This window comes from Orcinus orca, chromosome 3 (assembly GCF_937001465.1).
Source record: "Orcinus orca chromosome 3, mOrcOrc1.1, whole genome shotgun sequence".
In the NCBI taxonomy this organism is placed as follows: domain Eukaryota; kingdom Metazoa; phylum Chordata; class Mammalia; order Artiodactyla; family Delphinidae; genus Orcinus; species Orcinus orca.
In genome coordinates, this window is record NC_064561.1 from 14,871,737 (window position 1) to 14,888,954 (window position 17,218).

Here is a 17,218-nt window from a genome sequence, read left to right on the forward strand (position 1 = left end):
CAGAAGCTCAGATGACTCTCTGGCACTAATACAACTTGCTTGACAGGAAAATAGAGCTGTAAATCTCACAAAATCAGATGATCGTTTAAGAATTTCAAAACCTCCTGCTATTAATTGGAAATCCTAGAAGAATAGCTTCTTTTAAAATGTACTGATAATATGCTTTACAGCTTAATATTCAGAAGCCTATGTTTTGGCTAAGTGAGCTTCAGGAAGGAAGGAAATTTGCGGTTTACCTCCACTTACTTTGGAACCACTGGTTCCAAACATCTACTTCTATGCACAGTCATCTTATCATCTGTAAAATGGAGGCAACTCTAAGACAACAGAGTTACAGAGATGTTGCACAGCTCCATGTGTCATTGTCTTCATTTGTTTCAGAATACCAATAACATCTAAGCGACTACTGAAAGAGTGCTATGTTATTTGGGGTCATCTAGTGCAGCTCTGTCAAAGTAAACAAAAGGGACCTAGAATGACTATAATTTTCCCAAGAGGACACAATTATTTTATGGTAAATCTGGGACAAGAACCCTGATCTCTTGGATCCCATTCCATTGTTCTTTCATTGGGTTCTGAACAACCCAGAGAAATAAAGAGAAATAAAACTCCTGTGTGCTGTGTCACTGGTACAGGACATGGCAAGACTGGAATTGGAGCACTACATATTAAGAGGTATCTGAGAAATTCTTCAAACTAATTGAGATATATACCAGGTACATAGAAAACAGTATGTTTTATGAAGATGATTCTGTGCAATGAACAGAACTGGTAACACACACTGGAAGGTGAATTCTCATTTTCTGGCACCTTGAAAACGCCACCTCAACATACACGTTAAAATAAACATTTGAACTGGGTCATATTTAATTCTGCATGCTCTTGTAAGTCAGCAAAATATTCCATATATCATTTAAGTTGTCACTCACTTTTTAACTTGACTTTCAATTTCTAAAAGTCTTTCCAAACATAAAACAGAGGTGGGAAAATGGGAATATGGGAAGCTGCAGAGATGAAATGAGCTTATTTCATTAGGCATAAAGATGAATATCCAAACAACTTCTTCATGGCTGAAAGTGTCCAAATCTACTGTCTTCATTTTGTAGTCAAGGCTTCCGGAAAAATATGCTAATGGATTCCTTATTACCCAAATGCCCCATATCAGTTTCAGTAGGTATCATTATATATTATGGAAATTTTTCTCAGTGACAGTGAAAGACACCCTGACTGAACATCCCCCTGCCCATGACACAGAGATGATGGTCTCAAGCTATTTTGAAGGCATTGGAGCCCACACTATCCGTTACTAATATTAATGGAGGATAAAACTTCATATTCTCTATGCTCTATATTTGTTCAATCACTTCTTCCCTTCATTAAACTGGATGGCCCATAACTGAGTCTGTAGTGTGTCTATCATTGGAAACTGAACAAAGTTTTGTTGGTTTTATTAATGTCATACGTTTCTAGGGAGGGTTTATTCAATAACTAAGTCTAGTTTCACAGTTACAAATAAATTATGATGTAACTTTGAATAAATTAAGCTCATCATAAAGGAAGGATACTGAGAGTTGCTACTACTCCTTCCTTGAGGGGCTCTCGTAAGGCACTAATTAAAGTAACAGAGGTGTATATGTATGCATATATTTTCAATGATATTTGTACAGACTTAAAAAGAACTCTACAGAATGCATTATAAAAACCTTAATGCTGTGTGTCCCTAGTTCCCAGCTCTCTCATTAGAACTACTTAAATGAACACAATCTTATCTGTTAGGATAGCTATCAGAGTACTCCAAATATTACTTCTTGCAGTACCCTGTCCCAACCTTTTGCCAGCTCTTCCCATTAGTCCTCAAGTCAGAAGCCCCGAAGATCTGTTCATTAATTTATGAACACATTTCTTCATCCAGCCAAGAAAATTGATTGATCCGTTAGCAAATTTCAGGCACCATTCTTCAGTATGATGTATAGGCATGTTTAGGAAACACAGCAGTGATTAACACAGATGAATATAGTCTCTCTTGAGCTGAGAGGGGAGACAAAAGTAAATAAGCAAATATAAAATCATAAGTATAGGGCTTCCCTGGTGGCGCAGTGGTTGAAAGTCCCCGTGCCGATGCAGGGGACACGGGTTCGTGCCCTGGTCCTGGTAGATCCCACATGCCGCAGAGCGGTTAGCCCCGTGAGCCATGGCCGCTGAGCCTGTACGTCCGGAGCCTGTGCTCCACAATGGGAGAGCCACAACAATGAGAGGCCTGCGTACTGCAAAAAAAAAAAAAAAAAAAATCATAAGTATAAATATGTAAATAAAAATTAAATAAATGGATAGAATAGTATATCAGGTAAGTGTTGGAGAAAAACAGCAAGCGGGGAAGGGAGATGGAGATTGTTAGCTGGTAGGAGGAGGCTGCGATCTGAAACTAAGTGATCGATGAGGGCTTTCTGGGGAAGATAAAATATAAGAGGGAATTTAAGGTTGTGAGAGGGAGCAAGGTGCATATCTGGGAAGTGAATAGTACAAGCAGAGGGAACAGTCAGATGGAAAGGCAATGAGGCAAGAGTGGGCTTGGAGTATCCAAGGAGCAGAAAGGATGTCAGTGTGTGGAAAACAGAGGGAGCAAAGTGGAGAGGAGAAGGAAACAGTCAGACAGGAAACAGAGGCCCACATTTCTAGGGCTGTGGACGCACTTTGAGAACTTTGCTTTTCCTGTGAAGGAGCCATTGAAGAGACTTAAGTGCCATGATCTCGCTTATGTTTTAACAAGATCTCTCTGGATGCCATGTTGATTAGAGACTGTAGGAGAGTAAGGACAAGCCCCAGAAGACCAATAGTTGATTCAAAGAAGTGATTACTCAAACATGGTCCCCCTCCTCAGTAAGGACGCAGAGCAGGAATCGGCAAATAATGGCCACAAATCAAATCAGGCTCTCAGCCTGGATCTGTGGGACTGTGAGCTAATAATGTCTCATGTCTAGAAACGTTGTTGAAGATAAAAGGGTAGGAGAAGTTACAGAAACTGTATATGGCCCACAAAGCCTAACTGCTTAATTCTTTTTTTTTTTTAAGGGCAACTCATTCATTTATTGTTTAAAGATTGCAAGACAACTTCTGAATTTCTGTAGCACAATTTAAATGTTTTACTTTTTTGATAAATCAGAGTATAATAGAAAAAACAATTAGTTTCCAGTAATATCGATATCTCTATTCAGAATTAAGTCTTCCACAGACATGTAACCTGGAAACAAAAGCCTGTTACAATATGCAAAGCTTCAACAGAGCTGCCACTTTTCGGGCCAGGGAAAGGTTCATCCCTATAGGAGGAGGATGTGCTATGTAAAATGGCTGCAAGGTCACAGCCTTGAGGGCGCTGGAAATCTATTATCCTATCCCACATTAAGTAGTTTGGTGAACTTCCAACGTCCGTTCATCTGCAACCAAGCTGGCAAACTTTAACTGATATTTCAAGCAGGTAAAAAATAAATTAAAAGAAATCCTTACACTGATGTTCCTTGATTCACACTGTTAAATGGTTCATTAACATGTAATTCTGGCTAAGAATTACATTTGAGACTCCTTGCTCAGATTTTGGTTAGTTAACAGTACAAATCTTTCAGAAATTCAAGTTCTTATTAATCAATAATTTGTCAGCTAGGATACATTCAGGCATCAGCTGCAACTACAGAATAGGTGCACTGCCTCAGCGCTTTGGAAAGACATAATCTAGAACACTACTAGCAGACAAAATATCTGTTACTAGACAGCACAGGTGCAGTACAGCAAGACAAAAACATATATTCATGTGTGCCGGGGACCAGACGGAGAAAGAGGATTTCACCGCCCAGGGTCAGAAGGGAAGGGGTAAGGAACTGAAGTAGCACCGACGGATGGGGTCAGAAGGACCAAGACAACTGATGGTTGCAAGGCAAATTTTATTGCGCTACAGTTGCAGATTATCTAGACTAGAAAAAGGAAGGCTGCCAGATGGTGGTTTACATTATCTACAGACTGTCTCGGCTCAAGGTTAACTTCCCTGGGAGGAAACCCATAAACCCAGAAGCATCAAAAATAACCTGCATGTGCAGAGGGGAGACAGCTTTGCTTGTCTCATTTTACATTCTTTCTGATCTCTGGGCCCTGGTGATTTATCTCCCATGGAATGGAACAAGGAGGGGAAGAAGTAGGGACAGTCCCTTCGAGCAGCGGCGGCACGCCTGGCATGTCCGTAGCCTGCTCTCAAGGCTGACTGCTTCCCACAGGTCCTCCTTTTTTATTTTTTAACTTTTGCTGCAAAATAATTCCATGAAGTTTAGTGCCCAGAGTAGTATACTGTTGCATGAGGATACGAAACAGACATGAGAAGATTAATATCAATAATAGGCAAATTATGGCCAGGGTAATAAATCCTGACAACCTTCCGGTAATCCAAGACTGAGGATTTAACCACTTTAAATGGTCCAGTAAAGTTTGAATTACATCTTCTGGCGAAATATCATCAAGATGTGCATTTTGTATATCCTGAATTTCAGCATTTAATTTCTTAAGATCAAGACTAATATTTATCTGACCAAACACTCAGCAGACGCATTTTTACTTTTTCCCATTCCCAAATACAGTCATTGTACTTTTAAGGAGTAACACACATCCATGTATACTTTGCATGACAAGCTAAACGCATCCTCAATTTTAATGCTTCTATCTGATCTCCAATCCCCAAAATTGCGTTTTTAAATTCATCTAACTTGTTATTAATCTGTAAATCTATGTGACTTTGTAAAGATAAAGCAAGACTGGTATGTTGAGATAACTGATTAGCAAAGTGAGCATGATGAATACTCTGTGAAAGAGCAAGACCGGCAGTAGCCGCGGTAGCAGACAGAGCAGCCGAGGCAGGTAAACTTACTATTAGCCACCCAAGAAAGCGTCTCCTTCTCTGCAAGGCTTTAGAGAGTTCCACCCATTCCTGTACTCCAGTATCTTCATACCAAGGTTCTCTCAGATGTACAGGCACCATAACATATATGGGTTGCTTTAGTATAAGCACAGATTGCGTTCCTGCAGAAGGGAACATACAACTGCTAAAAGTACAATTAACACAGCTAATATTATATCCTCCTTTGGAAGAATTACCAATGTTAATAGAACCACACAAACGTGTATATGGAGGAGTAACACAAGTTATAACAGGTGTATTGGAATAAGTTAGAGCTAGTTTCCATATATTCCCCATCTTTTGAAATGTGATAAACCTATCTATGATGGGAATAGAAGAGATAAGAATTGACACCTTGGTATAATCTATAGTACACCATATTTGGTTATTATTCCAAGATGCATTGCAACGTTCAAAAGTGGATCCAGGAAAGTTAACGGTCATAAAAGGAGGAAATTGATTTTTTGATTTTCTGTTAAGCATAGTAACCTTATGCCCAGCTATAAATATCCCTTGTCCTCCAAGTAAACGCTTCATACAGAAATAATTTCCTGACTCTTCACCTGTAACCTTGGCTATAGTAATAGCGGAATCCCTAAGTGGTGAGGCGTATGAGATTTGACCTCTAATATTAAGAGGTTGCCCATTTTATACCAAATGATGGTATCCTTAAGATACTCTCATCAGCTGGTAGCCGGGCATGTAAGAGTAATGTTGGTTCCTGTAAAACAAAGGATGCCTGGAGAGCCTGACAAACTAATTGATTGATCCGTTCCCTCATAAACATCTGTATGCTCATAACTAATAGCCTTTACACATCCAGTTTCCAGATTCAATGGGCTAAGACAGACAGGATGGGTACTAAACCAGTTAGTATAATTTACAGACATATTGTTTTATATTCCCAATAAGAGGCCCATAAACACTTATCATTGTAAAATACAGGAAACTCTGCTTCAGACCAAGATATGGGTTGTAATAGTGGAGGATCAGGTACATAGGCCCAGTCAGTTGCTGCATTAACAGAGGGAACACATGAAATGGTTGCCAACATAGCCAAAAATAAAGTTACAGGTGTAACAGGATTATTCTGTTGTTTCACTGACTCTTGAGCTCGTGAAACCAGTTGTTTAATTTGTCCCCAAGTTGGAACATCACTCCTTTGAGTCGTCCTGGCAAGTGGTCTTCTCTTCCTCTTCTCCTTCTGAATCAACACTGTCAAATTTTCCGGAGAGATGCAGAGCTTCTTCATCTTCTGAACTAGTTGTGAGCTGTGGCGAGCCATCTATTTGCTTGACTAAGCGCTCAGGAAGCCAGCAAGGTCCAGGCGCTGATCTGGGAAAGATACACACGTGACCACGTCCCCAAATCAACACAGGATCAGGACCACGCCAAGTGCTGGTTAACGGATCTTTCCAGAGGACCTCTGGAGATTGAGAGGCCAATCTTGGCTCAGCCACCAACCTTCCCCCTGCAGAGCAGCCAAATTTGTCAACAGTGAGAACATTTAAAATAAACAGAGCATGATTTATAAGGTTATGTGGTGTTGTTCTATACAATTCCCCCCTTTTTATTTTTTCAATAGTTAGCTTTAAAGATCTATTTGCATGTTCTATAATACCTTGTCCTTGAGGGTTATATGGAATGCCTGTAATATGGGTAATTTTGTAATGAATTACAAAATGTTGCAAAAGCAGCGGGCCCATTATCTGTTTTAATAATTTTGGGAAGGTTCATGAAAGCAAAACAGTGTAAAAAATGAGTGATAACATGTTTAGTAGCTTCTCCGGTCTGTGCTGTAGCACAGAGGAAACCAGAGTAAGTATCGATAGTGACATGAACAAACTGTAATTTCCCAAAAGACGGGATATGAGTAACATCCATTTGCCATAAATGTCTAGGTAATAATCCACGAGGATTAACAACATAATGTGGAACAGGAAGGTGAGGTAAGCATTGTGGGCATTGCTTAACAATTTGTCGGGCGGCTTCACCAGTAAGGGAAAATTGTGTGTGTAATGTAGCCACCGAGTGACGGTGTAAAGCGTGCAACGGCTGTGCTGCTTGTGAAGCAGTTTGATCATAACTTACCATAATATGAGGGTGTCCAGGACATGGACCATGAGTATCAAGAGTATGAAGATAATGAATGCAGTATATTAGCCATTCTTGACCGCATGATGAACGGAAAGGAGGAGTACGGTAAATTGGGACATGTCCTGCTTTAGGGAAAAGAGATTGAGGAGGAGGAGTAACTTCAACTCTGTTCTTGGGAGGAAAATGTACAGGATAAAGATCACGTTTAGATCGAGTTAAAACATCTGCAGTCTCATTAAGTTTAGTCAATGGACCAGGCAAGTTAGAATGAGCACGGATATACAGACCTACAACAGGACCATCATGGGAACGAATAAGCTGTTGAAGCAAACGAAAAGAGGATGATAATTCAGGGTCATTAGTATGTCCTATGGTCGCAGTCTCCAGAAGAAATCACAAGCTAATAAGATATTTACTATCAGAAAACAAATTAAAAGATATAGAAGGCAAATGTTTAAAAGACATAATGACAGCATACGGTTCAACACGTTGAGCTGAAGTCAAGGAAGTTTCTTTAATGAGGTTTGTTCCGTCGTCAATGATTACAGTAGCCACTCCTGAAGAAGAACCGTCCGTAAAAACCAAAGGTACATGAGGAACAGGCTATTGCCTAATTATAGAAGGAAAGATATGAGTTAAGTTTGCTGAATTGGATCAATTTATCAGCAGGGTAATGGCATTCCAAGGTACCTGAAAATCCTGCAAGAGCAAAGACCCCATTCGTTACTATGTTGAAAAAGCCAATTTTGTTGACTAACTGAATAAGGGATAATAATTTGAGAAGGTTCTATACTTACAGGTTGTAAGCATCTAGTTCTACCTTGCATTATTAAATTACTAGTAAGTTCATAATAAGGGTTAATAACTTTAGAGGGTGTAGTTTTCATATGAATCTATTCAATAATTCCAACAGTTTGCCATAAGACGGCAGTAGGCACATGAGGAGTTGGACAAATTATTAAGAAAATTGGAAGGTGAGTATGAATTCTAGTTAATTGTGTAGAACTGATAGATCTATTGACTATTTGTAAAGCTTGAAATCCTTCTGGAGTCATAGAGCGTGAAGAAGAAGGATCTGAGTCACCTTTAAGAATATCAAACAAAGGCTGTAATTGAGCAGTAGTAAGTTTTAGGGAAGGCCTTAGCCAATTAATATCTCCAAGTAATTTTTGAAAAGCATTTAATGTTTTTAAATTATCAACTCGAATTTGCAGTTTTTGAGGCCTAATAGTAGTGTTATCAATATATTTTCCCAAATATAAAAATGGAGATTGTCTTTGAATTTTTTTTGAGGCAATGACCAAGCCAAATGATTGTAAGGACTGTTGTAAAAATTGAAAAGCAGTCTCTAATAAAGAAATATTATCAGTGGCTAAAAGTATATCATCCATATAATGTATGAGATATAACGATGGAAACCTTTTTCTCACAGGAGTCAAGGCCTGAGCCACATATTTTTGGCATAATGTAGGACTATTTGCCATGCCCTGAGGCAATACTTTCCATTGAAATCTCCTCATAGGTTCCTTAAAATTTAAGGAAGGCAAGCTAAAAGCAAAATGTTTTCTATCTTCAGGAAACAAAGGAATAGTGAAAAAACAATCTTTTAGATCTATAACTAAAAGATGATAATTGTGTGGTATGGCTGTTGGAGAGGGTAGGCCTGGTTGAAGAGCTCCCATTATTAGCATAGTTTTATTAACAGCTCTTAGATCCTGTAATAACCTATATTTTCCAGATTTTTTCTTGATAATAAAAATAGGAGTATTCCAAGGACTACTGGAAATTTCTAAATGCCCTAATTGTTCCAGTACTAATTGTTCTGCAGCTTCTCATTTCTCCTTTGTGAGGGGCCATTGGTCCACCCATACAGGGTCATCAGTCAGCCAAGTAATTGGATCAGCAGTGAGTGGAGGAGAATCCAAGGCCCCTAAGAAAAACCCAAAGCTTGTCTATCATTTTTTATTTTCACATCAATAGGAGAGACAGTTCCTTGTTGATTTGTTCCCAGCCCTTTTGTGGGAAGAAATCCTTGATCCAACATCATATTAGAGACTTGAGAGTTTGGACTATAAAGTAATACTCCCATTTCTTTTAATATATCTCGGCCCCAGAGGTTTAAAGGCAGCCCAGGCAAAACATAAGGCTGGAAATATCCTGAATGGCCCTCACTATCTTGCCATAAAAAAAACTGACTACTTTGCATAGGAGAAGAACTTTGTCCTATTCCGTGAAGTTCTGTAATAGTAGGACTAATGGGCCAACGTTTAGGCCAGTGTATCTGCGTTATAACAGAGACATCAGCTCCAGTGTCTAACAAACCTGAAAAAACCTTTCCATTAATGGTTCATTTCATTTCTGGACGTTCTTTCCCTATCTTCTGAATCCGGTAGGCAGCATTAGACGATCCAAAAGCCTTTGTTTCTCTCTTTTGATGTTGTAAAATGTGTCCATGAGGTACAAAGGGCAAAAGTAGCAATTGTGCAATTTTATCACCAGGAGAAATAGTTATTATATTTTTAATAGTTTGTGCCATGACTTTTATTTCTCCTTCGTAGTCAGAATCTGTGACTCCTGGCATAATAGTTAAACCTTTCATGGTGACACTACTTCTTCCCAATAATAGTCCCATCAATCCCTTGGGTAAAGGTCCACAGATGCCCATAGAGAGGGCCTGAGGACCCATTTCAGGAGTTAATACATATCGGGCGGAGGTGCTGAGCTCCAGTCCTGCGCTTCCTGGTGTTGCTCTGGAGAGCGAGGATATTGTATGTTTTTGTTTTTGGTTAATGTCTGATTGATAATTTGAGGAGGATACACAGACATTGCCCTTATTATTTGTTGGGGCCGGGGAAGGCCCCGGGAGGAGTTTCCCGACAGTGGTGGCCCATCCTTGTGGGCCACTGAGCAAAAATGTTGTGCCCAATGTTTTCCCCTATTGCATTTAGGGCATAAACCAGGGATTTTCTGACCATCTGGAGGTTTTTGAGTAGGGAAGGAAGGACTAGGGTTAGAATTAAAAGATCTACATTCTCTAGCAAAATGACCTGCCTTTCCGCATTTAAAACAAGTCTTTGTTTTCTTTTGATTGTTTTTGAACCCCACTTTAGTTAATGCTGCAGCCACAGCAGCACCCTGTATATAAGTAGGCCCAGTGTCTGCACAAAGGTGAATATAATCCTCCAATGTTCCCCGTTTTCTCCAAGGTTGAATCGCAGCCTGACATGCATTATTAGCATGTTCAACAGCAAGCTGCTTAACTACAATTGTACCAGTGAGTCCGTCCACAATGAGTCTCCCCACCGCCTGTGACAATCTATCTACAAAATCAGCATATGGTTCATCAGGTCCCTGTCTAATTGTTGAAAGATCCTCAGTTTTGTGTGTAGAAGGACATTTCCTCCAGGCTTGTAATGCCAAATGATTTATTTGAGGATAAGCAACAAAGGGATAAGTTAATTGATCTTGTAAAGAAAGATATTGTGCTTCCCCAATCAGCATATGATAATCAACTGGAATATTATGGGCAGCATTCTTTTCTGCTTGTTCAGCAGCCCGTTCATAAAAATCAAACTTCCATATTAAATAATCTCCACCATTTAAACAAGCTCGTGCAATAGACTTCCAATCAGCGGGGGGAAGAGCTTCTCCTGTCAACCATAGCAGCAGTAAAAGGAGCAGTGGGCCCATATTGAGCACAGGCAGATTTTCAATCTTTCAAAACTTTCAAAGGGAGAGCCTGATGCTCCCTAGTAGCTTGTTGAGGATTATTAGGACCAGGTCTTTCTATGACGGGACAACAGAAAATAGGATCTTCTCTTCGTTTCATGGCTCCTTGTACAGCGCGCTGCAAGGGACTGAGCATTTTTACAGATGTAGATTTTTGAGCAAGACAGTCCTTATTAACCTGCAGCTTGTTCACTGACTTATCTGTCACAGCCATTAGAAAATCATCCTCAGGATAGTTCTCTCTTTTATGTTTACAAGCCTCATCTGTTAAGTCAAAATGTTCCTCTTCATCTAAAATATTTAAATTAATTAGCTCTTTCGGTTTAGGAAGTGGCGACACAGTAGCTGATAATACAGTCTCTCCTTCTGTCAGAGGCTTATGTTTTTCTGACTTTACATTCAAATCAACACTATCATGAGAAGCATCTAAACATATTTTTATCAGAGTCCACAAACTATATGTAACAACAGGAGTATGAGTAGGCCCTCGAGACTCATAATAATTTTTTAAATCTTCTCGAACTTTCTGCCAGATTTCTATGTCAACAGAGCCGCCATCAGGAAACCAGGGAGATACACCATGGATATGCTGTAAAAATTCAGTCAACTGTGAGGTAGAAACTTTATTACCCCGAGCTTTAAGCATCGAAAGTAAAACCTGAGCAAATAATTCACACTCCTTTGAGCCCTTTTGCCCCATCTTATTTTACTTCTGACTATTGCCTTATGCCTCTATTAGTTTCACTTTTACTGGTGGCCACACATATTTTGCATAAGGGTTCTCTTACCTGCACTTTCTTTCTCTTTTAACTGCCTTCACGCTTCAGGTCCCTGTTCGAGTGCCACTTGCCGCGGACCAGCCGGAGAAAGAGGATCTCACCGCCCAGGGTCAGAAGGGAAGGGGTAAGGAACTGAAGTAGCACCGACGGATGGGGTCAGAAGGACCAAGACAACTGATGGTTGCAAGGCAAATTTTATTATGCTACAGTTGCAGATTATATAGACTAGAAATCGGAAGGCTGCCAGATGGTGGTTTACATTATCTACAGACTGTCTCGGCTCAAGGTTAACTTCCCTGGGAGGAAACCCATAAACCCAGAAGCATCAAAAATAACCTGCATGTGCAGGGGGGAGACAGCTTTGCTTGTCTCATTTTACATTCTTTCTGATCTCTGGGCCCTGGTGATTTATCTCCCATGGAATGGAACAAGGAGGGGAACAAGTAGGGACAGTCCCTTCGAGCAGTGGCCGCATGCCTGGCATGTCCTTACCTGCCCTCAAGGCTGACTGCTTCGCACACGTATGTTGCCTTGTTTCAGCCTCAAGCCCTCGATCCTTTGTTGAAATACAATAATTTCATTCCTATGGTTTTCAATACCAAAAACTCAACCTCCAGGAGGGCTAAGGTCTAATTTGTACTCCAAACCAAGCAGCAGTGCAGTTCACTACTACTGAGGCTGGATCCATAAAGACTTCAAGACCACGTCCAGAAGACAAGTTATTATATATAGTACCCTAGAAGGTCTGAAACATAATTATCATATACATAGCTGGTCCTTCAGAGCTTTTTACCTATAACATGTTTTTTGATGAAAGTTATTTAATGTACTGGAGATAACTGTGACTTACTGATCAAATATTTGAGTACTTATACTTACCTGGGATTTCATTTCTGCTGAAAGAAAAAGGAAGAACAGGACTCACTAAAAAAAAAACAAACTTTAGAAATGAAAGTAAAAATTTTAACACACACTATCACTTTTGGAAGCAGCATAGAGGGGCAGTCAACGGTAAAACACTGGTGAAATAGGTCAAAACTCTAGGCCAAACATCCATTATTATTATCATCAGTGACAGTACCACAACTGTGCCCTTCAGAATTAATAATCACTCCTAAGAATCTTCATTTGGCACCAGATGATGCGGTTAAGAGAAACACTCTGGGAGGTTTTGAATCAGACTTGGTTTTTTGTTAGCCAAGTTACAGGAGAATTTTTGAAGTGGGGGGAAGGAAGAAGGAAATGGACCAGGAAAAGAATTTAAGCCATCATCTATAAACCAACAGAGCACTGATAGTTCCAAACATTATGTCAGACACTAAAATGACTGATATAGGCTCAAGTGGTTTATAAAACCTATAAAAAGACTATACCAGCAAAGTCCCCATTTATCTGTAGAGTTCAGAAGCTAAAACAAGGAATATTTTAGCTTAAAAGCTTATCTCAAGAGAATCATACACACTTCACATGAATAAAAATACCTGAAACCAAACATTTTTAAAAGCTCCAATACCCAAAATATAAAGAAAAATACTAATTCAGAAGACTCAATCAATCCATGATAATCACAAAATGGCTGGGCAATCTCTATCTCCCTTCCACACTAACCATCCATCCCATGGAAGACCAAGGGAGATCAGACCTTCCAGACTTACCTTCCAGACCTTCCAGACACCTGGCTGCTGCAAAATTCTATGGAGACTCCTTGTGGAACAGCAGTTTCCCATCTCTTGTGTCTCTCCCTATCGTGATCACGATCATGCAGGAAGCAAGTCTGGCTGTGCTATTTCTTATCATTGTCTGTCACCCATCTGCAGCATGGTATTGTACAGATAAGGAAAAAGTAGTTCCCTTTCCCCCAGAACGTTGAGGCTCAGGTACACGGTAATTCTCCTGTGCACACAGTCATTATTTAGGCCGACTCAGTGACTTCAACAGGCTTAATCATGTGATCAGGTTTGTTGCCAGCTGCATAATGCTCCCACATCTGTAGATAGAGCCGCTCTAGGTCCATTGTGTATTGTTTGGTGTTGAACAGAGGGCTAGATGTTCTCTGCTTCCAGACTTTGCCACGAAGTTTCTTCAGGTATTCTAGATCAGTTCCCAGTTTCACAGCTATGTCTTCATATTCTTGTCTATTTTTAGCAATAAGCTCAAGACAGCCTAAACAAGTGAGCTGGGAAGCTGCAACTCGGGAAGCAAGAGTCTCTCCTGGCATAGTCACCACGGGTGTCCCTGACCAAAGGACATCCATCCCTGTGGTGTGTCCATTACAGAGTGGAGTGTCCAAGCAGACATCAGCCAGCTGGCCTCTCCGAACATGTTCCTCTTTAGGAGCAACAGGTGAAAAAATGATACGCTTCTGGGGAAGGCCCATATTTTGTGCATACTGTTGAATATTAGGTTCTCCTACTGCTGGAAAACGCAACAGCCACAGTACACTATTGGGAACACGCTTCAGAATATTTGCCCACATCTGCAAAGTAGATGGGTCAATGTTATATAACTGATTGAAGTTACAGTACACAATGGCATCTTCCGGTAACCCGTACTGAGAACGTGTGGTTACAATAATGGTACGGGGAACCTCCTCTCCAGTGGCAGCCTTAATGTTGATCTGGGTAGTTGCCAGTCCATTGCTAAGACTGAATCCATTAATTGTTATCTGAATTTGTCCTCTGTTAATCATTTCAATAACTGCCTCTGCAATAGTATTCATAGGAATGACAGGCATATTAAGAGCTGTATTACTGCTGTCTGCGTTGTCTCCTCCATCAGGACATTTCATCTGGACAATGTGCACATCTGGGAGACTATCAAGAAATGCTTTGAGGTCGATGCCATTCAGCACAATCCGATTGTCATAAATGTGCCCATTGGACTTAAAATCGATGACTGCTTTCTTCTTCAGGTGAGGGAACATATTAGCATGATCACCAATAAAGAAAGTATGGGGCATATAAGCCAGTTTCTCAGAATACTGCTCAGCAACTTCAGCAGGTGAAGTTTCCTGATCTGTGATGATATAATCCATGAAAAGCACGCCACTGGTCCCAGGGTAGCCCAGCCACATTGCCTGAATAGGAGCTGGCCTGAGAGCAAAGAGTTCATTTCGAGCACCCCTCGTATAACCATTCATATTTACAAGGATGTGTATACCATCTTGATGGATGCGATCAGCTGCTTCCCCATTGCATGGAATCTGAGAAAGATCAATGAAATGATGGGCTTCTGCCATCACCTTCGCTCGGAAGTTTGTGCCATCATCTGGGCTCAGGGCATAACAGAATACCTCAAATTTATCAGGATTGTGCATGCCTGGAATAGACTGCATAAGATGAGAAGTAGGATGATTCCCAAAGTCAGAACTCACGTATCCTACACGCAGTCGACCATCACTGAGCTTCAAGTCTTTTGCATGTTCGTACGGTGGTTTGTGAAGGACACTGATCTCATCCAAGCAGAGGTTCCCATGGCTCTCAGCAATAGCCTTCCTGAAGCCATGAGAAAGAGGATAGAGCATACTATGATGAGGCTGCACAGAAGGCAACCTATTCTTCTCCAGCTGGTCAGCCACAATGCTGACCAACTTCTTCATTCGCTCATCATAGTCTGTCCAATCACAGACAATCTGCAGGCAATGAGCCAAGTCACAATAAGCGTCAGGAAAATAGGTTCAAGCTTCAGAGCAGTGCGATGAGAAGCAATTGCTTCTGGAATATTCCCTGAATACTTGTGAATGGAAGCCAGATTGCTGTGGGCATCCGCAAGTGCAGGGTTAATCTGAATGGTACGAGTGTAACACTGCAAGGCTCCCTGAACATCCTGCATCTCCTTTAGAGTGTTTCCCATGTTACAGTAGGCATCAGCAAAGGTAGGACTGATTCGAACAGCCTCCTTATAATGCATCAGAGCTTCCTGCAGTTTTCCCTGCTGCTGCAATACACTTGCTAAATTTGAATGGGCAACAGCAAACTCTGGGAAGACTTCTAATGCTTTACAATACAAGCGAACTGCCTCTTCAATGTTTCCCTGATCTCCCTTGATATTGCCTAGGTTATTCAGAGGGTCTGCATGGGTGGGACACAGACGCAGAGCTGTATTATAACAATCTTCTGCTTCGGCAACACTGCCCTTCTCTTCCAGAGCGTTGGCTAGGTTGCAGTAAGCATCAGGGAAATGTGGTTGCAATTCAATAGCTCGCCTGTAGGTGTCTATTGCCAGATCTATCAGGCCTTGCTCATAGTATACACAAGCCAGGTTGGCATGCACCACTGCATGATTTGGGCTCAAGCTTAGGGCACAAAGGTAAGCTGCCACAGCTCTGTCAAAAATCCGTGCCTCTTCCAAGACATTTCCTAAACTGATATAAGCATCCAGAAAATTGGGGTCAAGGGTGACAGCCTTTTCAAAGTGATGAATTGCAAGCCAAATCTCCCCTTGTGCATTGAAAACACAGCCACGATTACTCCAAGCTACTGCAAAGTTCGGTTGCGTCTCCATTGCTTTCAAATAACATGCCTTAGCTCCTTCCAAGCCACCCAGGGCTTTCAGCAGGTTCCCCAGGTCACTGCGAACACAGTACAAATCAGGATTGCACTGAAGAGCAGAGACGTAAGCTTGTACTGCCCCTTCCATGTCGCCTGCTGCTACCAAAGCCGCTGCCAGGTTAATATAACCATCGATGAAATCTGGCTTGAGATGCAATGCATGCCGGTAATGCTCAATTGCTTCCTGCAACTGCCCTCTTTCCTTGTACACATTCCCCAAATTCGAATAGGCTTCTGCCAGAAGAGGGTTCTGTTTAATTGCCAGAGTACTAAAGTGGGCAGATCTGTCCAGCCTTCGACACTGGAAGTGTAGAGATGAAAGTAATAAAAGTACTCCAGTATTGTCTGGCTCTTGTCTCCACAGCTGCATGCAGTGTCTCTCAGCTGCCTCAAAATCTCCTGCCTGATATTCTCGATGTGCCAACTCAGCTAACCCTTGGAAGGAAAGCATACGTTTCGTTGGTTCTGTGCTGTCGGCCACGTTGCCCACAGAAGACGCCATCTGGAGGGTCTGCAGAGAGTGAGAAAAGGGGGTAATTGAGTCCCGCTGCCACCACTACTGGCAAGAATGTTTCTAGAGGTAGCAAATACGAGGGCAGCAGCCGTACCACTGCTTTGGCAGGCTTAAGCGGCGGCGACAGTTACAGGCACCGAACCTTAGGAACTCTGGTTGGTCGTCTAACTCTTACGCTCTTGAAATCTTCATTCTTAACCCTGCCCTCTTCCACCATTTTTCTCCTAATCAGGGAATAAAAATTACCTATACACTTGCCTTAGAAGAAATCAAAAGTCAGTAGTCCAAACACTTTTCAAAATTTTGTTTTCTGCCCAGTCGGAAAGGAAATACATGATTGACTTTACTTCATCATTCATATAGTCAATGTGGAAAACATTAGGGCCGTGAATTTCAATACAGTAAGATCAGAAAATTTTAAATTGGCCTTCCCAAACCACTAATAAGTAATCGATGTTGTATATAATGCTAAAATCTTAGAGACTGAGTTTGATATTTTAAAAGTTCTGAAAGGATTAGCTAATTTCTCTTCTCATGCCTCAAAGCTGAGTATTACTTTTTTAAAAATAAATTTATTTATTTTTATTTATTTATTTTTATTTTGGCTGCATTGGGT

General features: G+C 40.9%; 2 protein-coding genes across 4 annotated transcripts; both read right to left on the bottom strand.

Annotated features, from left to right (window-relative positions):
• Positions 1-3,598: 3,598 nt before the first annotated feature.
• Positions 3,599-14,633, bottom strand: LOC125964103 (UDP-N-acetylglucosamine--peptide N-acetylglucosaminyltransferase 110 kDa subunit-like). 3 transcript variants are annotated; one of them, XM_049708596.1, is made up of 4 exons: positions 13,194-14,633; positions 12,418-12,462; positions 11,548-11,712; positions 7,315-7,640 (listed from the first exon to the last, which is right to left on the bottom strand). In XM_049708596.1, the coding sequence occupies exon 1, from the start codon at positions 14,609-14,611 to the stop codon at positions 13,451-13,453; it is 1,161 nt and encodes a 386-aa protein (XP_049564553.1). In that variant the 5' UTR covers positions 14,612-14,633; the 3' UTR covers positions 7,315-7,640; positions 11,548-11,712; positions 12,418-12,462; positions 13,194-13,450. The 3 variants fall into 3 exon arrangements, with proteins under 3 accessions (XP_049564554.1, XP_049564553.1, XP_049564555.1); XM_049708597.1 differs by lacking the exons at positions 7,315-7,640; positions 11,548-11,712 and adding an exon at positions 3,599-3,911; XM_049708598.1 differs by lacking the exon at positions 7,315-7,640 and having other exon boundaries at positions 11,549-11,670.
• Positions 14,634-15,316: 683 nt separating this feature from the next.
• Positions 15,317-16,590, bottom strand: LOC125963874 (UDP-N-acetylglucosamine--peptide N-acetylglucosaminyltransferase 110 kDa subunit-like). The gene is made up of 2 exons (XM_049707445.1): positions 15,921-16,590; positions 15,317-15,321 (listed from the first exon to the last, which is right to left on the bottom strand). Exons 1-2 carry the CDS (start codon positions 16,588-16,590, stop codon positions 15,317-15,319), a joined length of 675 nt encoding a protein of 224 aa, XP_049563402.1.
• Positions 16,591-17,218: the final 628 nt, after the last annotated feature.

Coding starts and splice junctions, on each gene's coding strand:
- LOC125963874 (XM_049707445.1), bottom strand. CDS start 16,590: ATGGCGTCTTCTGTGGGCAACGTGGCCGACAGCACAGAACCAACGAAA.
- LOC125964103 (XM_049708597.1), bottom strand. CDS start 14,611: ATGTGGCTGGGCTACCCTGGGACCAGTGGCGTGCTTTTCATGGATTAT.